Genomic DNA, 18,322 nt, shown 5'->3' on the forward strand with positions numbered 1-18,322 from the left:
ATTTGCTTAAAACTAACCATTCTATAACATACTAAAAGTAACCCACCCCCTTAATAAAGGCCCAAATAGTCCTAATTCTAAAGAACATACAGCCAAACTCAAGTCAAAAGCAAGCCCCAAGCGATGCAGATTAAATATTTTGCAGTCCTTACAGTGTCTCCTACATTGATTAAAAGGGAAGGGAGGAATGTTTCCTATAGTTAGACATGAGCAGACAAATTACTTAGACATTCTGTTGCTGCATAGCCAGTCATGAGGTCACTGTTATTGAATGGCCAAAAGCCAGCGAAAACGATGCATTTCCTGTTGAACATTTACATTTTTATGAGAACTTGGGTAAAATTACTGCAATCATTTAACAATTTCCAGGCTGACACTGCTCTAGGATTACACCACATATACCTTCATTTACTTGTGGAATAACCTGGAAACAATGCTCTCCAATAAACAAATACTGTGTCTACTATATACAAATTCACAGGAACATATGCTACACAAACGTTACAAACTATATTTAACACATCACTACAGAAAAGATTAAAATCTTGGAAATCATTTAAAGATAACGCATCAAATTACACAAACCATTTTAATAATAACTGCCATGTGTTCAATTGTATTTAAAAATGAAACAAACTGCCAGAATTATAAAGTAAAGGATATGGGATCTTTTATCCAGAATACTCGCCACCTGGGGTTTTCCAGATAAAGGACCTTTATGTAATTTGGATCTTCCATACCTTAACTCTACTAAAAAATCATTTAAACATTGATTAAACCCAAAAGGATTGTTTTGCCTCTGATAAGAATTCATTATATCTTAGTTGGGATCTAGTACAAGCTGCTGTTTTATTATTACAAATCTGAGATATTTGATTGAAACAGGGTCAGTTCTTTATGTAATTCAGGGCTTGGATTATGGGTCTCTGGATAATGGATCCCATACCTGTCCCTTAATAGGGTGCTGGGTAACAACAGGCCAGCAGCAATGCTTCAATTTACCTCTATATAGATTTTACAAATAGGGGCCCATTTATTAGGCTGTGTAAAATGAAATTCGGCCAGAAAAAAAAAAACCCAGTGTAAAAACCTGTAATATAAATTGAGGTGTTCAGAGTCCAAACGCCAGATTTTACACCATTTTATGTAAGTTCCGGCGGAATAAAAAAAATGCATAAAAAAGTACGCCGATTTTACGCCTGCTGATGTGAGGTGCATTTTACACTACATAATAAATCTGCCCCATAGTGTACAGTAGGTCACTGCCCCTTTAAGATACATCAGTGCATCACCAAAGCCTAACATACATACAGACAGTGTAAGCAGATAAAAAGGCCATAAGGAAAGGAATAAAATGAGAAACAGACAATATCCCAGGCCAAAAGAGGCACTTAGATTTGCCAACAGTAAGGCTGTTCTTACGTTCATCACTGAATCAAAGCTTCCACAAGTGCCAAGGAGACTGTCCTTCCTGCATCTGTTTTATTCGTACTAAGGGCGATCGCAACTCAAAGCATTAAGTATCAGCATAATGGAAACCGAGCATGAAAACTCACACGTCAAAAAAATGGAAGTCAGTATTCCCCTGGCTTTGTTTTAACTCGATCCAAAATTGCTGGGAGGAAAAAAATCACTAAAATATAGGCTGTGCATTGAAATATCAATTGCAAATTGATTTGAGGAATCTGCACATCTACAGTCACTTCATGACAAGACATGACAGTCAGACAGCAGGTCCGAGTGGGTAAAAATGCATGTTTTTACATTTTTTGTGTTTAAGGGGGGGGGGGGGGGGTTGCCTACAAACATACAGTGTTAAAAAAAACCTGTGGGTTCAGTTTGGGTCATATATATAAAAATGGCATTCCTAGACAAACCTTTCCTTGGAAAATTATGGCTTCCATTGTCACTGGTGCTGGCAGCTGCTATATTGTATATCCCTAAAAACATCAGCAATAACTTCAAACTTCAAAAACCTTGCATAAAAATACTCTGTCTGCAGCACTGCACCTTCGGGGTAGATGATTTCATAAAATATTTCTCAGCAGAAGATTATTTAAAAGGTACTGTATCTCACAAGCACTGGACACATCCCAAGCCACAGTGAAAAACACAAAACCAACACATCCAACCAGAAATGAAGGAAACACAGAACCTGAACACAAGTACAGCCAGTTACATTTTCTTTTAATGTTTTCCTTGGAAACCAGAGAGTCGGCTAAAAAACGTGTCAGCTGGCCGCCCAAAGCAGTTTCTCTCCCTATACGTTGAACAAGTGCCTGTGTCTGAGCAGCTTTTGACTACTACATGCATTTTCTCCTTCGTTCCCTAATGTAAATGGCATATTTCTGCTCCTTTCATAAGGTAGAAAATCACTTTTACATCCCCCTCACTACACATTCTCACAAAAACATCCCTATAGCTTGGAAAAGAAAGGAGAAACATTCCTGGAAAATCTGAGTACTGAGCATTCCTCGGAACAGCTGGGCATTTCATTTTCACAGCTTGGACAGGCCTTTTATTTAATTCAGTTGTTGTACACATTGGGGCACATTTATCAATGTACGATTGGGTCTGAATGGGAAAAATTTGTATTTTTTCTAATTTATAGAACTTTGCATATTTTCCACAATATTTTCGTTAATTTTTTGCGACTTTTTCGTGATTTGCGTCAATTTGTGCGACAAAATAGTATTTGTCGTAGCGACTATGAAAGTTTCAGAATTCATTCAAGCTTCGGTATCGTGACTTTTAGCCAGGGTGGCGCTGCAGAGTATCATTGAGCCCTATGGGAAGCTTTCAAAAGCATGCATTGAAGGTTCAAAGTCAGAGAGGTTTTCGCGCCATTTACGATTGTCCGGATACGAAAATTTTGTAACTTTCGGATCGTACCATGATATTTTCGTACGATGACGATACGAATTTTCGCTCAATTAATGCACATCCGAAATTATTTACTCTGATTTTGGCCAATTGTATTTTTAATTAATTGAAATTAGGACTTTCCCCTTTAGTGTTCATTAGATGTATTAGATATTAAATGCCTAAGGTAAGCTTAACCTTGCACTGCATCCCACTAGCAGACAAAATCCCTGCCTTAATCAGTTCATACATGTTGTGTGATTTTTACATTTCCCTTCTTGGCAGCTTATGAAAACAAGTGTCTGAGCAGTATTCCTTGCACTGCTTAGAATGTTCAAGCAATGTGGGAAAACAATTGAAAAAATCTGACATCCATACTTTTTTTTTTTTCAACATTAGGCAGAAGCTCTTTTTATCCAAGCAGCCCACAGGGCTGTTTGTTCTTGCCGCCCCCATTGCTGGCATTCGCTCTGGCTAGAAAGAACAGTGTGCTCAGAGTGGGTCATCATCAGTCTCCCGAGGCAGGAGTGAGTTGATGGAGGAGTGGGACAGCAAGGTGTGGGCAGCGTTGGGAAGCAATGAACGTCTTACTAAGCAGAGGACAATAATACAACTCCAACTTATAAAGGACTTTGGAAAAAATGACTTGGGGAGGGGGGCATGAGCCCTTCTGTCTGCCTGCTAGCAGTAGGGTTGCCACTTATTTTTTTTATTACTGGCCTAGGTTGCAGGGGCGGGCAGTGACATTACTTGAGGGCAAAGAAATGGGGAAGGCTCCAGTACCAGCCCTAGCAAGGAATTAGCGGACTAGGCCGGTCGAAAAACAGCTGGGTGGCAACCCAACCAAGCAGTGGGGTAACGATTGGATATAGGCAGAACCAAAAACTTTAATGTATGGACTACTGCCAGAAGAAGAATCATATCTGTCAGAATACAGACACTTAAAAAGTAAAGCTGGCCTTACATGGGCCAATTAGCTGCTGAATCAGCCCACCAGTCCAATAGGCAATATACTGGCCTGTGTATAGTGTCTGCCCAACAACCAACTTTAAATATATCTATCCAAAAAAAAAAAAAAGTGCAGATATCCATTGGTCATCATTCTTGATGCTGTCCTCTCCTTTAGGTTTATAGAAGCCTACACAATGATCAGATTGTTGGCCCCGGGCCCATGTGAAAGTAGTTTCATAGAGACTTTTACAAGATGGCTACATTAGGCTTTCTGTTAATGTATTTTTCTGCTCTTTGCCTGCAAAAAATTAGGTGGGTGCAATGTACAATGTGGCCTTGTGCTTAATGCATACAATAGCAGGTGTAATTTAAAGGGCACACATGTGGTTCAGTGCACTGTACCTTACACAGTAAAAGCAGAATGGACAAAAGGACACAAGGTACAAATAAAACAGACGCATTTTCATGCACACAAGTTGCGAGTGATTTTGTTGTGCCCACTAATACTAATGAGCCCATGTGCACATTGCTATAGACATACTTGCTTTATACTCACATAATAAATGGATAAATAGATATTTTGCCAGGGATTTTCACCATGGGCCTCTTCCAAATAATTCCCAATATGCAGTTATTATACTTCCCCCACTTTCAAGTTTAAAAGGGTACAAAATGGCATTGCATTCATTAATTCAAACTAAATAATCAGGGTTTATAAGGGCTTAGTTTTCCCTTTAACGACACTGCTCCATAGGACTGCAGTTTACACAGCTCTAGAATATTGTTTAGACTGGATGTTACACTTTACTAACCTTTACATCCTCTGTGCTGCCTAAAACCTGATTGCAGATATCAAATTCTATCAAAACTTTGTTTGGTCTGAGATTACGTTATCCTGGTTAGTTTTCAATCAAGGACAAAACTGTAGATTTAGGATTTCTCATATGGAACCATTTAGTTGTACAAAAAGACATAATTAAAAAAAAAAAAATACCCTCCATAGGCTGAAAGCAATATCCCACCAGCCAATGCCCATATGGCAAACAATTATTTATGATGCGACATGGTCAATATAGAAAAAAAAGGGATCAAGAAGACAAGAAGTTAGTGTGTTCCAACTAAAATCATCTGGGCATGGAGGTAATTTAGTGCAGTACTGCACAAACCTTAAACCTGTAACCTATTACATGGGGGAAAACTGTATTTTAGAACCCGCCAAAAAACACAAACAAAAATATTGAGCTAGGTGGGTACTGGATGTTATACTTCAATGAAAAAGCCACAGGTTGCACAACCTTTCGAAAAGGCTATTATCCCACTGCTACTATACCTGCTACAGTCCCTTCCCAGAGGCTATTATCCCCCCTCTGCTACTATAGGCACCATCTCTCCCTACTATTTGCTATCCCAAAGCCACAGTCCCTTCCCAGAGGCTATTATCCCCCCACTGCTACTATAGGCACCATCTCTCCCGACTATACCTGCTATCCCACAGCCCCAGTCCCTTCCCAGAGGCTATTATCCCCACTGCCACTATAGGAACCATCTCTCCCTACTATACCTGCTATCCCACACTCCCAGTCCCTTCCCAGAGGCTATTATCCCCACTGCCACTATAGGAACCATCTCTCCCTACTATACCTGCTATCCCACAGCCCCAGTCCCTTCCCAGAGGCTATAATCCCACTGCTACTATAGGCACCATCTCTCCCGACTATACCTGCTATCCCACAGCCAGAGTCCCTTCCCAGAGGCTATTATCCCCCCACTGCTACTATAGGCACCATCTATCCCTACTATACCTGCTATCCCACAGCCCCAGTCCCTTCCCAGAGGCTATTATCCCCCCACTGCTACTATAGGCACCATCTCTCCCTACTATACCTGCTATCCCACAGCCCCAGTCCCTTCCCAGAGGCTATCATCCCACTGCTACTATAGGCACCATCTCTCCCTACTATACCTGCTATCCCACAGCCCCAGTCCCTTCCCAGAGGCTATTATCCCCCCACTGCTACTATAGGCACCATCTCTCCCTACTATACCTGCTATCCCACAGTCACAGTCCCTTCCCAGAGGCTATTATACCACTGCTACTATAGGCACCATCTCTCCCTACTAGGGTTGCTACCTCTGCCGGCTTTCTTAGCTGGGGAGGGGGTGGGGTGATGTCACAGGGAGTGGGGTGACATCACAGGGGGCAGGGAGGAGGCAGGACCATGATGTTGCAGGGCACGGAAGAGGTGGACATCATGGGGGTGGGTCTATGACACAGCAATCGTCAATTGGCCAATCACCAAGTCAATGTTACCAAGTCCTGCCTGGTTTTCCTAATTTGGGAGGTTGGGAAGTTCTGTCCTGCCTCTTCTGTGCCCCCTGCAACGTCACAATGTCACCTCGTCACACAACCAGCTTCAGTTGATTCAACCATTTGGCCTACAGTCCAATGACTGAAATGTGTTGAGTGTGTTGAGAAAGGACTGCCTCTAAAGGTTGAGACAGCCTCTCCTTAATAGGATCACATAATAGGCTACTAAGCTACTAAGATTGGCCTATGTATGGTATACATTCCTTTCATATTTTGAGTACACAAATACAAAGATAAATAATGCAAAAATTATAAGTGCTGCTTTAAGCCACTGTGGGTGAGATCCATAAAAACAGGCGGAAAGCAGGAGCAGCTTACACAAGAAAGAGAAGGATAAAATCTGCTTTTCAAATAGCCAACCAGCTTACCACAGATGGAAAACTGTGAATGAAAGGTAATACATGGCAGCGCTGGACTAATAAATCAAACGTTTATTAACATACCAGCATATCAAGCATAATAACATGCAAAATCTCACTCTTAAACATTGATTTATTAGTTAGGAGCCAAATCCTCCCATGACAGACTTATACAGAGGTTGGCAGTTGCCTCTACCCAGTAACAATTCAGCTTGTGTGATGGTGTGGAGCTCACACATCAATTTAGCAAGAACTTTACCAGCCTAATAAGCGAGTAAATAAAAGGCATCCACATCCTCCTCTCATTCCTTGCAAAACTAAGCATAGAGGGAGCAGTTAACCAATTCTGTATCCTATAGAGACATTAGAAGCAACCAACCTGTGCCATTAAATGCCGGGGGCATACAGAACTGTTGCACTATGGCTTTCCTTAGGAATCACTGTGCGTCCCTAGGGAAACAGAGAGAACAGTCCATAGCCTTACAATCACCACATTACAATGTATATGGACGTGAATTTTTTTTAGGGGAGCAAGGAAAACTGAAACAAACTAGGGAAAATTTATAATGGAGACATAGCTGGCTGGCAAAGCTCCTTCTGGTCAATGTAGAATATCTTGCGGCAATTCCTAACCTTTTATAGATGCCACATTTTTTTTTAAGTCGTTAGCCCTTTAAAAGGGTTGGTTCACCTTTAAGTTAAAATTGGTATGTTATAGAATGACCAGTTCTAAGCAACTTTTCAATTAGTCCTCAATTGTTTTTTTTAACTAATTGCCTTCTTCTTCTAAATTTTTCCAAATTTCAAATGGGGAGGTCACTGACCCCAGCATTGCTCTGTGAGGCTACAATTTTACTGTTATTTTTTACTACTTATTTTTCTATTTAAGTCCTCTCCTATTCATATATCTGCCTCTTATTCAAACATGGTTTTGAAGATAATTTGCCAAGATAATTTGAACCCTAGCAACCAGATAATTGGGAAAAGCGGGCAGGCAGTTTTGACCCAGACAGCCCTACCAAAAACCGGGCTGTGCCTGTGAAAACAGGACAGGTGGCAACTTTAGTTCTGCAACCAAGCAGCGGTTTGAATAAGAAACTGGAGTATGAATAGGAGTGGGCCTGCACAGAATGATAAGGAATACAAAGAAACTATATTAAGAAAAAATAGCAAGCTCACAGAGCAACAGATTTATAGCTGCCAGGGTCAGTGACCCCCAATTGATCCACAAAGATATTAGAAGCACAAACTTTTCTGTTTTGATCAGAGACCCGTAGTTATTGAACTTCAACTACCACCATCCCACTGGCAAATGAAAGCAATCTAAAGCTGCAGTTTAGTGACTCTAAGAGCACCTCAGTTTAACCTTTTCTCTTTTACATACCCAGTAACATTTATATAAACATACTAATAATAATCACAGCTACAAAGCTCCCCTATACCTATAATGTGTCAAACAAGGACAGCCAGCACTTGAACAATGTTTTTTTTTTTGGAGCCTGTGGTGAATTTGCCAACCCTTTTTTATGTAGTTACATTCTTTTCATTACATTCTGCCCAGTCAGCAAAAGCTAGTGAGACGGCAAATGGAGGAGTGAGAGAGCATTAAGCCCATTAGGCATGAAATGACTAGTCCCCCCCCCCCCACCCCCAAGTCACTAGTCAAGCTAAGAAATTAAAAGTAGGGGGAGGGGACAAACATTCTTTTTTCTGCAAAGTCATTAACTTTTTTAAAAATCTGTTATTTTGCCCAAGAAACATTACTCCTCCAAAGCAGATCTTTTATTAAGCAGGTTTCAAAGGTTTGGCGACTCTTTTAGTGATGGCTCAGTGGCTGTGACTGTATAACCGAGGGGCGGCCAGCGGACACTAACAGCTGCCCCCTGCGGCAGCAACACATTGCTTCAAATGCTTTTGCCACAAGAATTAAAAATAGAAAATAACGGCTATAAAGAGCATATGTAAACGGGGTAAGCTCTATTTAGAGGTTTATTGCTTGTGGAGGAAGGAAACAATGGAATGCCAACCCTGCGGCTTTTCCCATGGTATGGCAGGTTAGCTGACCCACATGTTCAACTCGCTAACCTTTCACCCAGAATCCTTGCAGCCATTCACATGTGTATAGCAAGGGATGGCATTCAGCAGATTATATGGGCAGCTATTACAAGAGCAGTTTTAGTGTATTTCAGTTAAGTTTAAGCTTCATGTTCAAGTTAAGACTGAATGGTTAGTTTTTTTAGCTGTGTATCTGGGCAGTTGTTCCAGGCTAACCATATTTTACAGGTATGGGATCCCTTATCCGGAAACCCAGAGAGTTCAGAATTACAGAAAGGCCGTCTCCCATAGACTCCATTATAAGCAAATAATTCTTATTTTTAAAAATGATTTCCTTTTTCTCTGTAATAATAAAACAGTGCCTTGTACTTGATACCAACTAAGATATAATTACCCCTTACTGGGGGCAGAACAGCCCTATTGGGTTTATTTAATGGTTAAATGATTCCCTTTTCTCTGTAATAATAAAACAGTACCTGTACTTGATCCCAACTAAGATATAATTACCCCTTATTGGGGGCAGAACAGCCCTATTGGGTTTATTTAATGGTTTAATGATTCCCTTTTCTCTGTAATAATAAAACAGTACTTTGTACTTGATCCCAACTAGGGAGGCAAAACAATCCTATTGGAATTATTCAATATTTAATTGATTTTTAGCAGACTTAAGTTATGGAGTTCCAAATTACGGAAAGATCCCTTATCTGGAAAGCCCCAGGTCCAGAACATTCTGGATAACAGGTCCCATACCTTTACTGTGCATTTAATGGTAGCACATGAAAAGGTAATATAATGCGGAAGCATGACCCTTAGTGCTCATTCAGTAAGCACTTGTGAGGTGCAGCTCACTTCTGGAGCTGAGGTTAGTGATGGCATTATTAGCCAACTGCTTTCAGAAATTAATCACCACAGGGAAGTTGCTCACGGTCACCTCAACTTTTAGATATTGTATTATCCTATGGGTTACAGAGCAGTTCAGCTAAAAAAATGGATTTCATTATCCAAACCCACACACACATTCCCTAAACTATGGCAAGTGTGAATTCTATTTAACGCTGATTGTTATTGTTTTACTTCCTGAGTGAGAGATATAATCACTAGTGAGGAAATGGCGCTTAGAGTCTATGGTTGCACAAACAATACTGAGTATCTAAGGAAGAAACTCTCTGCCAGCTGTGCGTCCCACAATGCCATGCCCCCTGCCCACATTTTATTCACCACGGAAAGTCTGACTTGGGACACCCAATTTTACCAGCTGGATTAAACCATATTTGAAACACAAACCATTGGACCAGCATAATGTAAATATGTCATTTTTCCTCAGCAGTGTGACAACAAATATCCCACACAATGTTTTTAGGAAAGACACCCCAACTGGGTGCACATAGCCAGCATGCCAGTATCGCTTTTTTTCTTTAGCTATGGGGATATGGGTAGGATTTTAGGGTTTAATCAGCATTGAGTTGGTATGGCCAGGGACTGAGCTGTTCCTGTAAAGCTCTGCGTACCATATTGGCAGTACAGCATAATGAAAAGGGACAACATACAGGATGGAAAGCAGTTTTTGCACGGTACCCTGTTATTCTGTGGCGCAATAGTTTTTCAGGGAAAATGTTTCCCTTCATGGAATCTAGTTTGGAACCTCAGAAAGTATGCTAATTCCTAACATGCGCTGCAAAAACACAAACATCCAAATAAATCTAACAAATACCAATCCCCATTTCTCTGCTCCACTATAATGTGGCATACTGAGAGAAAAAGCTTTAGGGCTCTGGCACACGGGGAGATTAGTCACCTGCGGCAAAACTCCCTGTTCGCGGGCGAAGGCAACTCGGGGAGATTAGTCGCCCGCGAACAGGGAGTTTTGCCGCGGGCGACTAATCTCCCCGTGTGCCAGAGCCCTTAGAGAAGGACACCCCCCCTTTTGTCTTTAACTGATTGCCATGCCTGCCAGTACCTAAACCATATCTGTGTCTGTCTATAGGAAGCTGTGCCCCACCCCCCCCAAAAAAATGGGACCCATTATCCAGAATGCTCAAGACCTGGGATTTTCTGGATAAGGCATCTTTCTATAAATTGGATCTCCATACTTATAAAATAATTTAAACGTGAATTAACCCCAATAGGATTGTTTTGCATCCAATAACGATTCATTATCTTAGTTGGGATCAGGTACAAGGTACTGTTTTATTATTACAGAGAAAAAGGAAATAATTTCTGAACATTTGAATTATTTGATTAATATTGAGTCTTTGGGAGATTGCTGTAATTCAGAGCTTCCTGGATAATGGGTTTCTGGATAACGGATCCCATACTGTAAGTGGATCTGTGGTTGCAAAAGATGGCTACTGCCACCATGGCAGCACAACGTGCCGGTGCAGGGGGTGGGTAAGGCAACAAAACCACCAATGCCTGGTGAGGTGTCAGTTTGTTAGGCAACCCCACAGTTGGGTTTCATTGGCCTTTAAGAAGAGCTTTAAAAACTTCAGCTGAAGTACATGTTGACAAAGCAGTAGTTGGAACTTTGAAATACCAATATTGTAAAATTAACCGGAACAGATATAGGACTGCCATTTAAGAACCAATAAGGCTATAGGGCTCACAGATGAGCTGTAAGAATACAATGGTGTCAGCATTTAAAGGGACAGTTAAGTCAGTTTACTGTATGGAATATCACAAATACATTTTAAAATTAATTATCCCCCATCATGTTGCCCAGTATGCCAGGTAATGCAATCAATATTCATTCCCCTGTTATGGTTTGAACCTGCAGCAAAAGCATAAAAATGTTGCGTTTAAAAAATTTAGCAGAATAGCACTACTGACACGCAGATGCCCTTGGCACAACCAGGCAGAATAAACCAAAAATGAATTACCTCATTCACTTAGGAGCACCCATAACACAAAGAGATGCCCTTGTAAGGGAAACAGAGTATAGGTATGGGATCCATTATCCAGAAGCCTGTTATTCATAACTTCCTAATTACAGGAAGGTCAACTCCCATTTAAATCAAATAATTCAAAATTTTAAAACATATTTCCTTTTTTCTCTCTAATAATAAAACAGTACCTTGTACTTAATCCCTAATGAAATATTATTAATCCTCATTTGAGGCAAGCAATACTACTGGGTTTATTTAATGTTTATTTTACTATTTTTAGCAGACAAATAATAGCAATCCAAAGACCATAGAGCCCTTATCTGGAAAACCCCAGTTCCCAAGCATTATAACAGGAGAACAGGTCCTATAACTGTACTTTGAAGCCTTATGTTTGCTATATTTGTGTTAGGTATTTCCATAAAGCTCTACACACATATGTTGGATAAGTATGGGCAGGTCCATGACCAATCTGACATCACTCATTATCAATACAAAAACACACCAAGTTTCATCTGTTGGTGGACAGCAGTATCGCTTGTGTGAAATATTTTATGTCTTATTAGAATCAGTTCTATTTTAGGCTTACGGGCTCATTTTTTGTCAGCTACAGTCCATGAGTTGCTTGGGGCTTCTCACAACCAGAAGTTGGTGAGACACCAGGGGAAGTACATGTTTGGTTGATGGAAGGTCTGGACTGAGAGTAAAAAAAAAAGGCTCTGGCATGTCAAGTACAGAGAAGCCCAAACACTCCCACCAGCCCAATAAAATATGACTGTCTACTCTATGGCATCTTACAGCAGCCCCTCTGGCATTTGCCAGAATCCACAGATTGCCAGTCATGGCCTCGTTGATGGCTGCAACTCTATGAGCACCCTTAACAACCGCTTGACCCATTTATACTCCAGTGAGAAACAGTATTCTCTACCAAGACACCCAATATAAAATATGGCTAAAATAGATAAAAACGAACAACTTACATTTTTCATTTGAGACAGTTTAATTTGAGACATTTTTCATTTGAGAAGTTTATTACCCTTAATAAAAAGCAAATTAAGCCATAAAGAATCTTTTCTTTTCAACAAACTATAGAGAGAGAGATGCAACATTCGGCACCACTCGGCTAGTGGTGCCCGCGCCTAATGCCATCCATAAAGTGTCTAACACATATGATTAATGCTTTAGTAGGCACACAATCTGAGCACATTCTCCTCGGTATGTAATTACCATGACATTTGTTACACAAAGGCTGTGGCTAAGAAAAATTTTGGCACAAGCAGAATAAGAGTTAATGGAAGGCTTTTAAACACCCCGTGTTACTGAGCTGCTGTATAATTATTTGATGACACAGCCTCTTTGATAATCATAATGACTGATAATAAGGGCTCATTCTAACATGGGGAAGACTCTAGTTAAGATGATCATAACGTGTACATATCACCTTTACATGGCCAAGGACATTTAAGCTGGCCATAAACGATAAATGATAAAATCTCTGTGTATTGTGTATCTGACAATATCCTTGGGGGACCTACAATGCATTTCCTGGAGGTCACTTTCATACAATTGCTGTCTGACAATTCTTTTATGTTCAGAACATCCTCTGATCTATTATTTTTAGTACTTTATCCTACAATTTCAGTCTGAATGTTATTTTTAGATCATTGCATTTAAATGTACGATTGATATCGGAATAAGAATGTGTATGGCCAGCTTAAGAGATGAAGAGGGACCTTGTGTCCAGCGATGTAACAGGTACACGCAGCCAACCCCCCGCATGAAAACCTTTGGAAGGTCCCAGAGTCCCAAAAAGTTGGGGAGCAACCCAAGCTTGAACAAAAATTCCTAGGAGATGCCCAATAAGGGCTATGATTGGTTATTTCGTAGTTGCATGTGGACTGGCAGACTACTTTACACCTTTAAAACTTGTCTCCAAGTCAGAATATCAAGAATGAGCACCTGCTTTGTGGTCACTGGGAGGGACATCCAAGGGGTTTGTGACCCAACTGGATGGGGATTACTGTCTTACAGGGTTGTCACATTTTTTTGAAAGGTAAAAAATGCCCAGATGACTGGGTAACTCCCACTGACATAATGGAAAACTCAGGGCACTAAGATCTATAGTCTAACCTCTAACGCCCCAGAAAGTCACTAACAAGAACAGAAAATGATATTGGGGGAGGACATCACAGCCTTATTAAGGGGCCACAGCCAGTAATTTGCTTGATTAGACTAAAACCATGTTTGTCATGGAGTAAGTTACTAAACTCTACCCCAGGTTGGTGAGGTCCATGTAGCTTAAATACAAAACACATGAATAATATAAAGTAACATGAACAGTGACATCAGTGCTCAGCCATGCCTACTGAGAGTCCAATTAAGTCCTCCCCAGGGACTCAAGGAACCCCAAGTAAACTGCCACCCACCCCCACCCATGAGGATCCTGTTATGTGTAATGTAAAAATGATGTTGCTTTCTCTTGAATGCACATGAATATAATTCAGGCCACATTACTGAATCTTAATATTGTGATGTAAAGTAAAATGGGTGCAACAGTGCCAGTCAGTGATAACAAGCTGAGAAATGCTATAGAGAGATCAGCAGATATATAGCTTAGCAGTTCACAAACTAGCAAACCGATACAATATGTCTGAAAATGAAACCACCAACATAAAGTATGCAAAAAAACAGATGTCCTTAATTTAAGGTCTGACCAAGTGAGTCAGAGCAAATAATCTACTCTCTAGGGGTTAAAAACCTTTTTTCAGATGGGAAAAGATTAAAATGGAAACTTGGTTTTACAATCCCAAGGAAAAGCCATATAAAAGCCTTACAGAACCCTTGTGTATGACAGAATATGAGTCCTACAACCCTATGTACATCAGTATATACAATGGTACATGGGATCCTTACAGTACCCAAGCCTATGTCTCACATAATATAAAACTTTACAAAACACAATAACAATGTACAACATACAAGAGCTTTAGGCTAAGCCTTACAGTAGCATATTTACAAAATGTATTACAGTGTTACAGTATACATTACACTGTGTATAACACTATACGAGAGCCTTACACTGTGTATAACACTATACGAGAGCCTTACACTGTGTATAACACTATACGAGACCCTTACACTGTGTATAACACTATACGAGAGCCTTACACTGTGTATAACACTATACGAGAGCCTTACACTGTGTATAACGCTATATGAGAGCCTTACACTGTGTATAACACTATACGAGAGCCTTACACTGTGTATAACGCTATATGAGAGCCTTACACTGTGTATAACGCTATATGAGAGCCTTACACTGTGTATAACACTATACGAGAGCCTTACACTGTGTATAACGCTATATGAGAGCCTTACACTGTGTATAACACTATACGAGAGCCTTACACTGTGTATAACGCTATATGAGAGCCTTACACTGTGTATAACACTATACGAGAGCCTTACACTGTGTATAACGCTATATGAGAGCCTTACACTGTGTATAACACTATACGAGAGCCTTACACTGTGTATAACACTATACGAGAGCCTTACACTGTGTATAACACTAAATAATAGCTTTGCAGCACCAAAGCCCATGTAAAACAGTATAGTGTACCTCAGCTTATTTACAACAGTATAGCAAAGCTTTACAATAGAACAGTACATTAGAGCATTACAGTACGTCAGCCTGTGTATACCAGTACCTAAACACATGCATAACACTATACTAAAGCCTTACAGTACCCAAACCAGCAGCAAAATTAGAAGTTAGTTGGCCCCAGAACAAAAACATTTTAGAGTGACCATAAATTAAATAGATTTGTTTAAACATTGCACTGTTTATCAGCTAGTGTTTCATTCAACCCAATTTGCTCTCCTAGATACACCTAAAATCACAGCTGGGGGTAAGTCAATAAGGGTTAGGGTTGAAGTGAAAACCATCACTGATATTTTTGGAACAGTGGCCAAATCACTGACATACAGATATTGAATGTTTTACAGTATTGGAGCATGTTATAGTAGTATGGGAGCATTACAGTTCTAGAGCCTATATATAATCTTACAGTTCTACAGCCTATGTATAATCCGTACATTATGGTTCTAGAGCCTATGTCTAATCTGTGCATTACGGTTCTAGAGCCTATGTCTAATCTGTGCATTACAGTTCTACAGCCTATGTCTAATCTGTGCATTACAGTTCTACAGCCTATGTCTAATATGCGCATTACAGTTCAAGAGGCCATGTCTAATCTGTGCATTACAGTTCTAGAGCCTATGTCTAATCTTACAGTTCTACAGCTTGTGTATAATCTGTACATTACAGTTCTAGAGCCAATGTATAATCTGTGCATTACAGTTCTAGAGCCAATGTATAATCTGTGCATTACAGTTCTAGAGCCAATGTATAATCTGTGCATTACATTTCTAGAGCCAATGTATAATTTGTGCATTACAGTTCTAGAGCCAATGTATAGTCTGTGCACTACAGTTCTAGAGCCTATGTCTAATCTTACAGTTCTACATCTTGTGTATAATCTGTACATTACAGTTCTAGAGCCAATGTATAATCTGTGCATTACAGTTCTAGAGCCAATGTATAATCTGTGCATTACAGTTCTAGAGCCAATGTATAATCTGTGCATTACAGTTCTAGAGTCTATGTATAATTTTACTGTTCAAGAGCCTATGTATATCTGTGCATTACAGTTCTAGACCCTATAAAAGAATAGAAGCATTTCAGAAGCAGAGCCTATATAGGACAGTAGTTAAATGTACGTATTGCAGCTAAGCGCAAGTACTATGTAGAAGCCCTATAGTAACAGCCAAAGCATCCTATAACTACATGCAAGGCTTTCTGTATGTGCGCCTGTAACAGTAATGCAATACAATGTATGAATATAACAGTATACACTATGCCCCGTATATAACAGCATGCAACATTCCCTGTATATCAGTGTATAACAAAGCCAGCGAGTAGATGAGCAAGCGGATGCAGGAATGTAGCGATGCCTTTGCCCCAAGTTTGCGCCCAGGGCAGCAGATAGACTTACAGGATGGTGGTGTGCGGGGGCACGGCGGGCACACTCTCCAGCATGAGGTGCATACAGCGCACAGTGGTGCGGAAACACAGGCAGCGACTGGGGCACGAATGGGAGAGCTGGGGCAGCGCAACCACCAACAGCCCCGCTGTGAGATACAGCCAGGATCCCGCTCCGGCCATCATCATCATCAGCAGCCAGGGGAACTGCGGGGAAGCAGGGAGGGGAGGAAGATATAAAAGGAAAGGGGGTTAATAGAGGATAAAGGGAGGCAGAATGTGCACGTCCTCCCCCTCGCCCACTCAGGCTCCGCTCTGCACACATTCCGGGCTCGGCTTCTTTGGGAAGCTTTCAGAGGATGTGACGCTATTTGCCCTAGACCGACGTGCACTGGTGCCACCTAGCGGCGGTATCGGGAACGGGGGTTTATTAGCGCCTGGTCGGCAGCTTAAAGCCTGTAGGACAAAAAGGTCCTGCCCTCTTTGCACTGTCGGGGTGCGCATAGGAACTGGCGAGCAGAGTAATAGGGGCGAGTGGAAAAGCTTGGAAAGTTCACCCGTTCTAAGCTCAAGAATATCATCGGTTTTTGAGAACAAATCGTTTTTCATAAATAACCAGCCGCAAACCAGTAGCGCATTACCTTGGAGTAAGAAAGCCTCATCCAGCGTTTGCCTTTCTAATATACAATTCGTGCATGGGTTTCCCCCCTGAAGTGTTGGTTCAGCATCTCTTCTGTTTTGCTCAGAAAATTTCGGAGGGGCCACAGTTTGGTCGCCCTAAAATCTATACAAGTTCTGCACACATTGCATGTAAACATTCAGTCTGCTCTGATAATTAGTGCCAAAATGTGCCCATTAATGCTAGGGAACCCTGGAAATACCCCCACCAGGAATGTGGCATTCATTTCAGGTTCCCATACCGGGCTGCAGTAACAGGACTTTGTGCATTGTGGGAAAAAGTTATGTGCTAATAATGTGTTAATTTGTCAGCAAAAGAACTACTAGTCGGCAGCTTAGCAGTATGTTTTTCCATTCTTCCCAATCCTTAGGCTGATGCCACGCGTGGCGTTTTTACACTGCGTAATTTTTAATTCTCTCGGCGGCTGAAAAACGCACGATATCCTCATCCGTAGATATAACTTGAAAAGACTCAAAGCAAACCACACAATGCGTAAATACGCTAGAAAACACCTCACCACGGATTTTTCAAGCGTTTGCCGAAATACGCCAGTATTTGCACAGCAAGCTATTCCTATGTATACACAAAGGCAGCTGCCATACCTAGCGGAAATACGCAGCGTTTTTTACTATTTCGCACTATTAGCACCATGGAAACGGGATTTGCTACGTCACCAGTACTAGGCTGAAAAACACCATAGTCAGGAGCTGTGTGGCTTGTGCTGCGTTTTTAGGCTGAGAAAATACGCAGCGTAAAAACGCCACGTGTGGCATTAGCCTTACATAGCAAAGTGTAATGCAAGGCATCAGGTGGGGTGGTGTAAACACTGCCTCCAATGAGATCAAGCCTAGACTGGAATTTAAAATTAGCATTTCAATTACAAAGAGGCCCAAATAGCCTCACACAGGCCCACTAAATAGAGACAGTCTAGGGCATTTTACAGCAGCCGCTCTGGCATTTGTCAAAACCTACAGCTTGCCAGTCCTTGGCTGAATGTGATCTAGAAACTGAAAATGGGCACAATAGTCTGACACTGGTTTTCATTGTTTGGGGATGGGCTGATACATGGGCTGAATAAACTCTCACCCCAAGCCTTCCAGATTAAACCTGGCTACACACGCACCA

General features: G+C 41.0%; 1 protein-coding gene across 2 annotated transcripts in view; it reads right to left on the reverse strand.

The window, feature by feature from the left end:
• Positions 1-16,911, reverse strand: part of pxdn (peroxidasin) — a 72,532-nt gene extending 55,621 nt beyond the window's left edge. The window contains exon 1 of one of the 2 annotated variants that reach the window (XM_012962904.3): positions 16,532-16,911. In XM_012962904.3, coding sequence (XP_012818358.1) covers positions 16,532-16,710 — 179 coding nt within the window. In that variant the 5' untranslated portion in view covers positions 16,711-16,911. 2 annotated transcript variants of the gene reach the window in all.
• Positions 16,912-18,322: the final 1,411 nt, after the last annotated feature.

Source organism: Xenopus tropicalis, chromosome 5 (genome assembly GCF_000004195.4).
Source record: "Xenopus tropicalis strain Nigerian chromosome 5, UCB_Xtro_10.0, whole genome shotgun sequence".
In the NCBI taxonomy this organism is placed as follows: Eukaryota; Metazoa; Chordata; class Amphibia; order Anura; family Pipidae; genus Xenopus; species Xenopus tropicalis.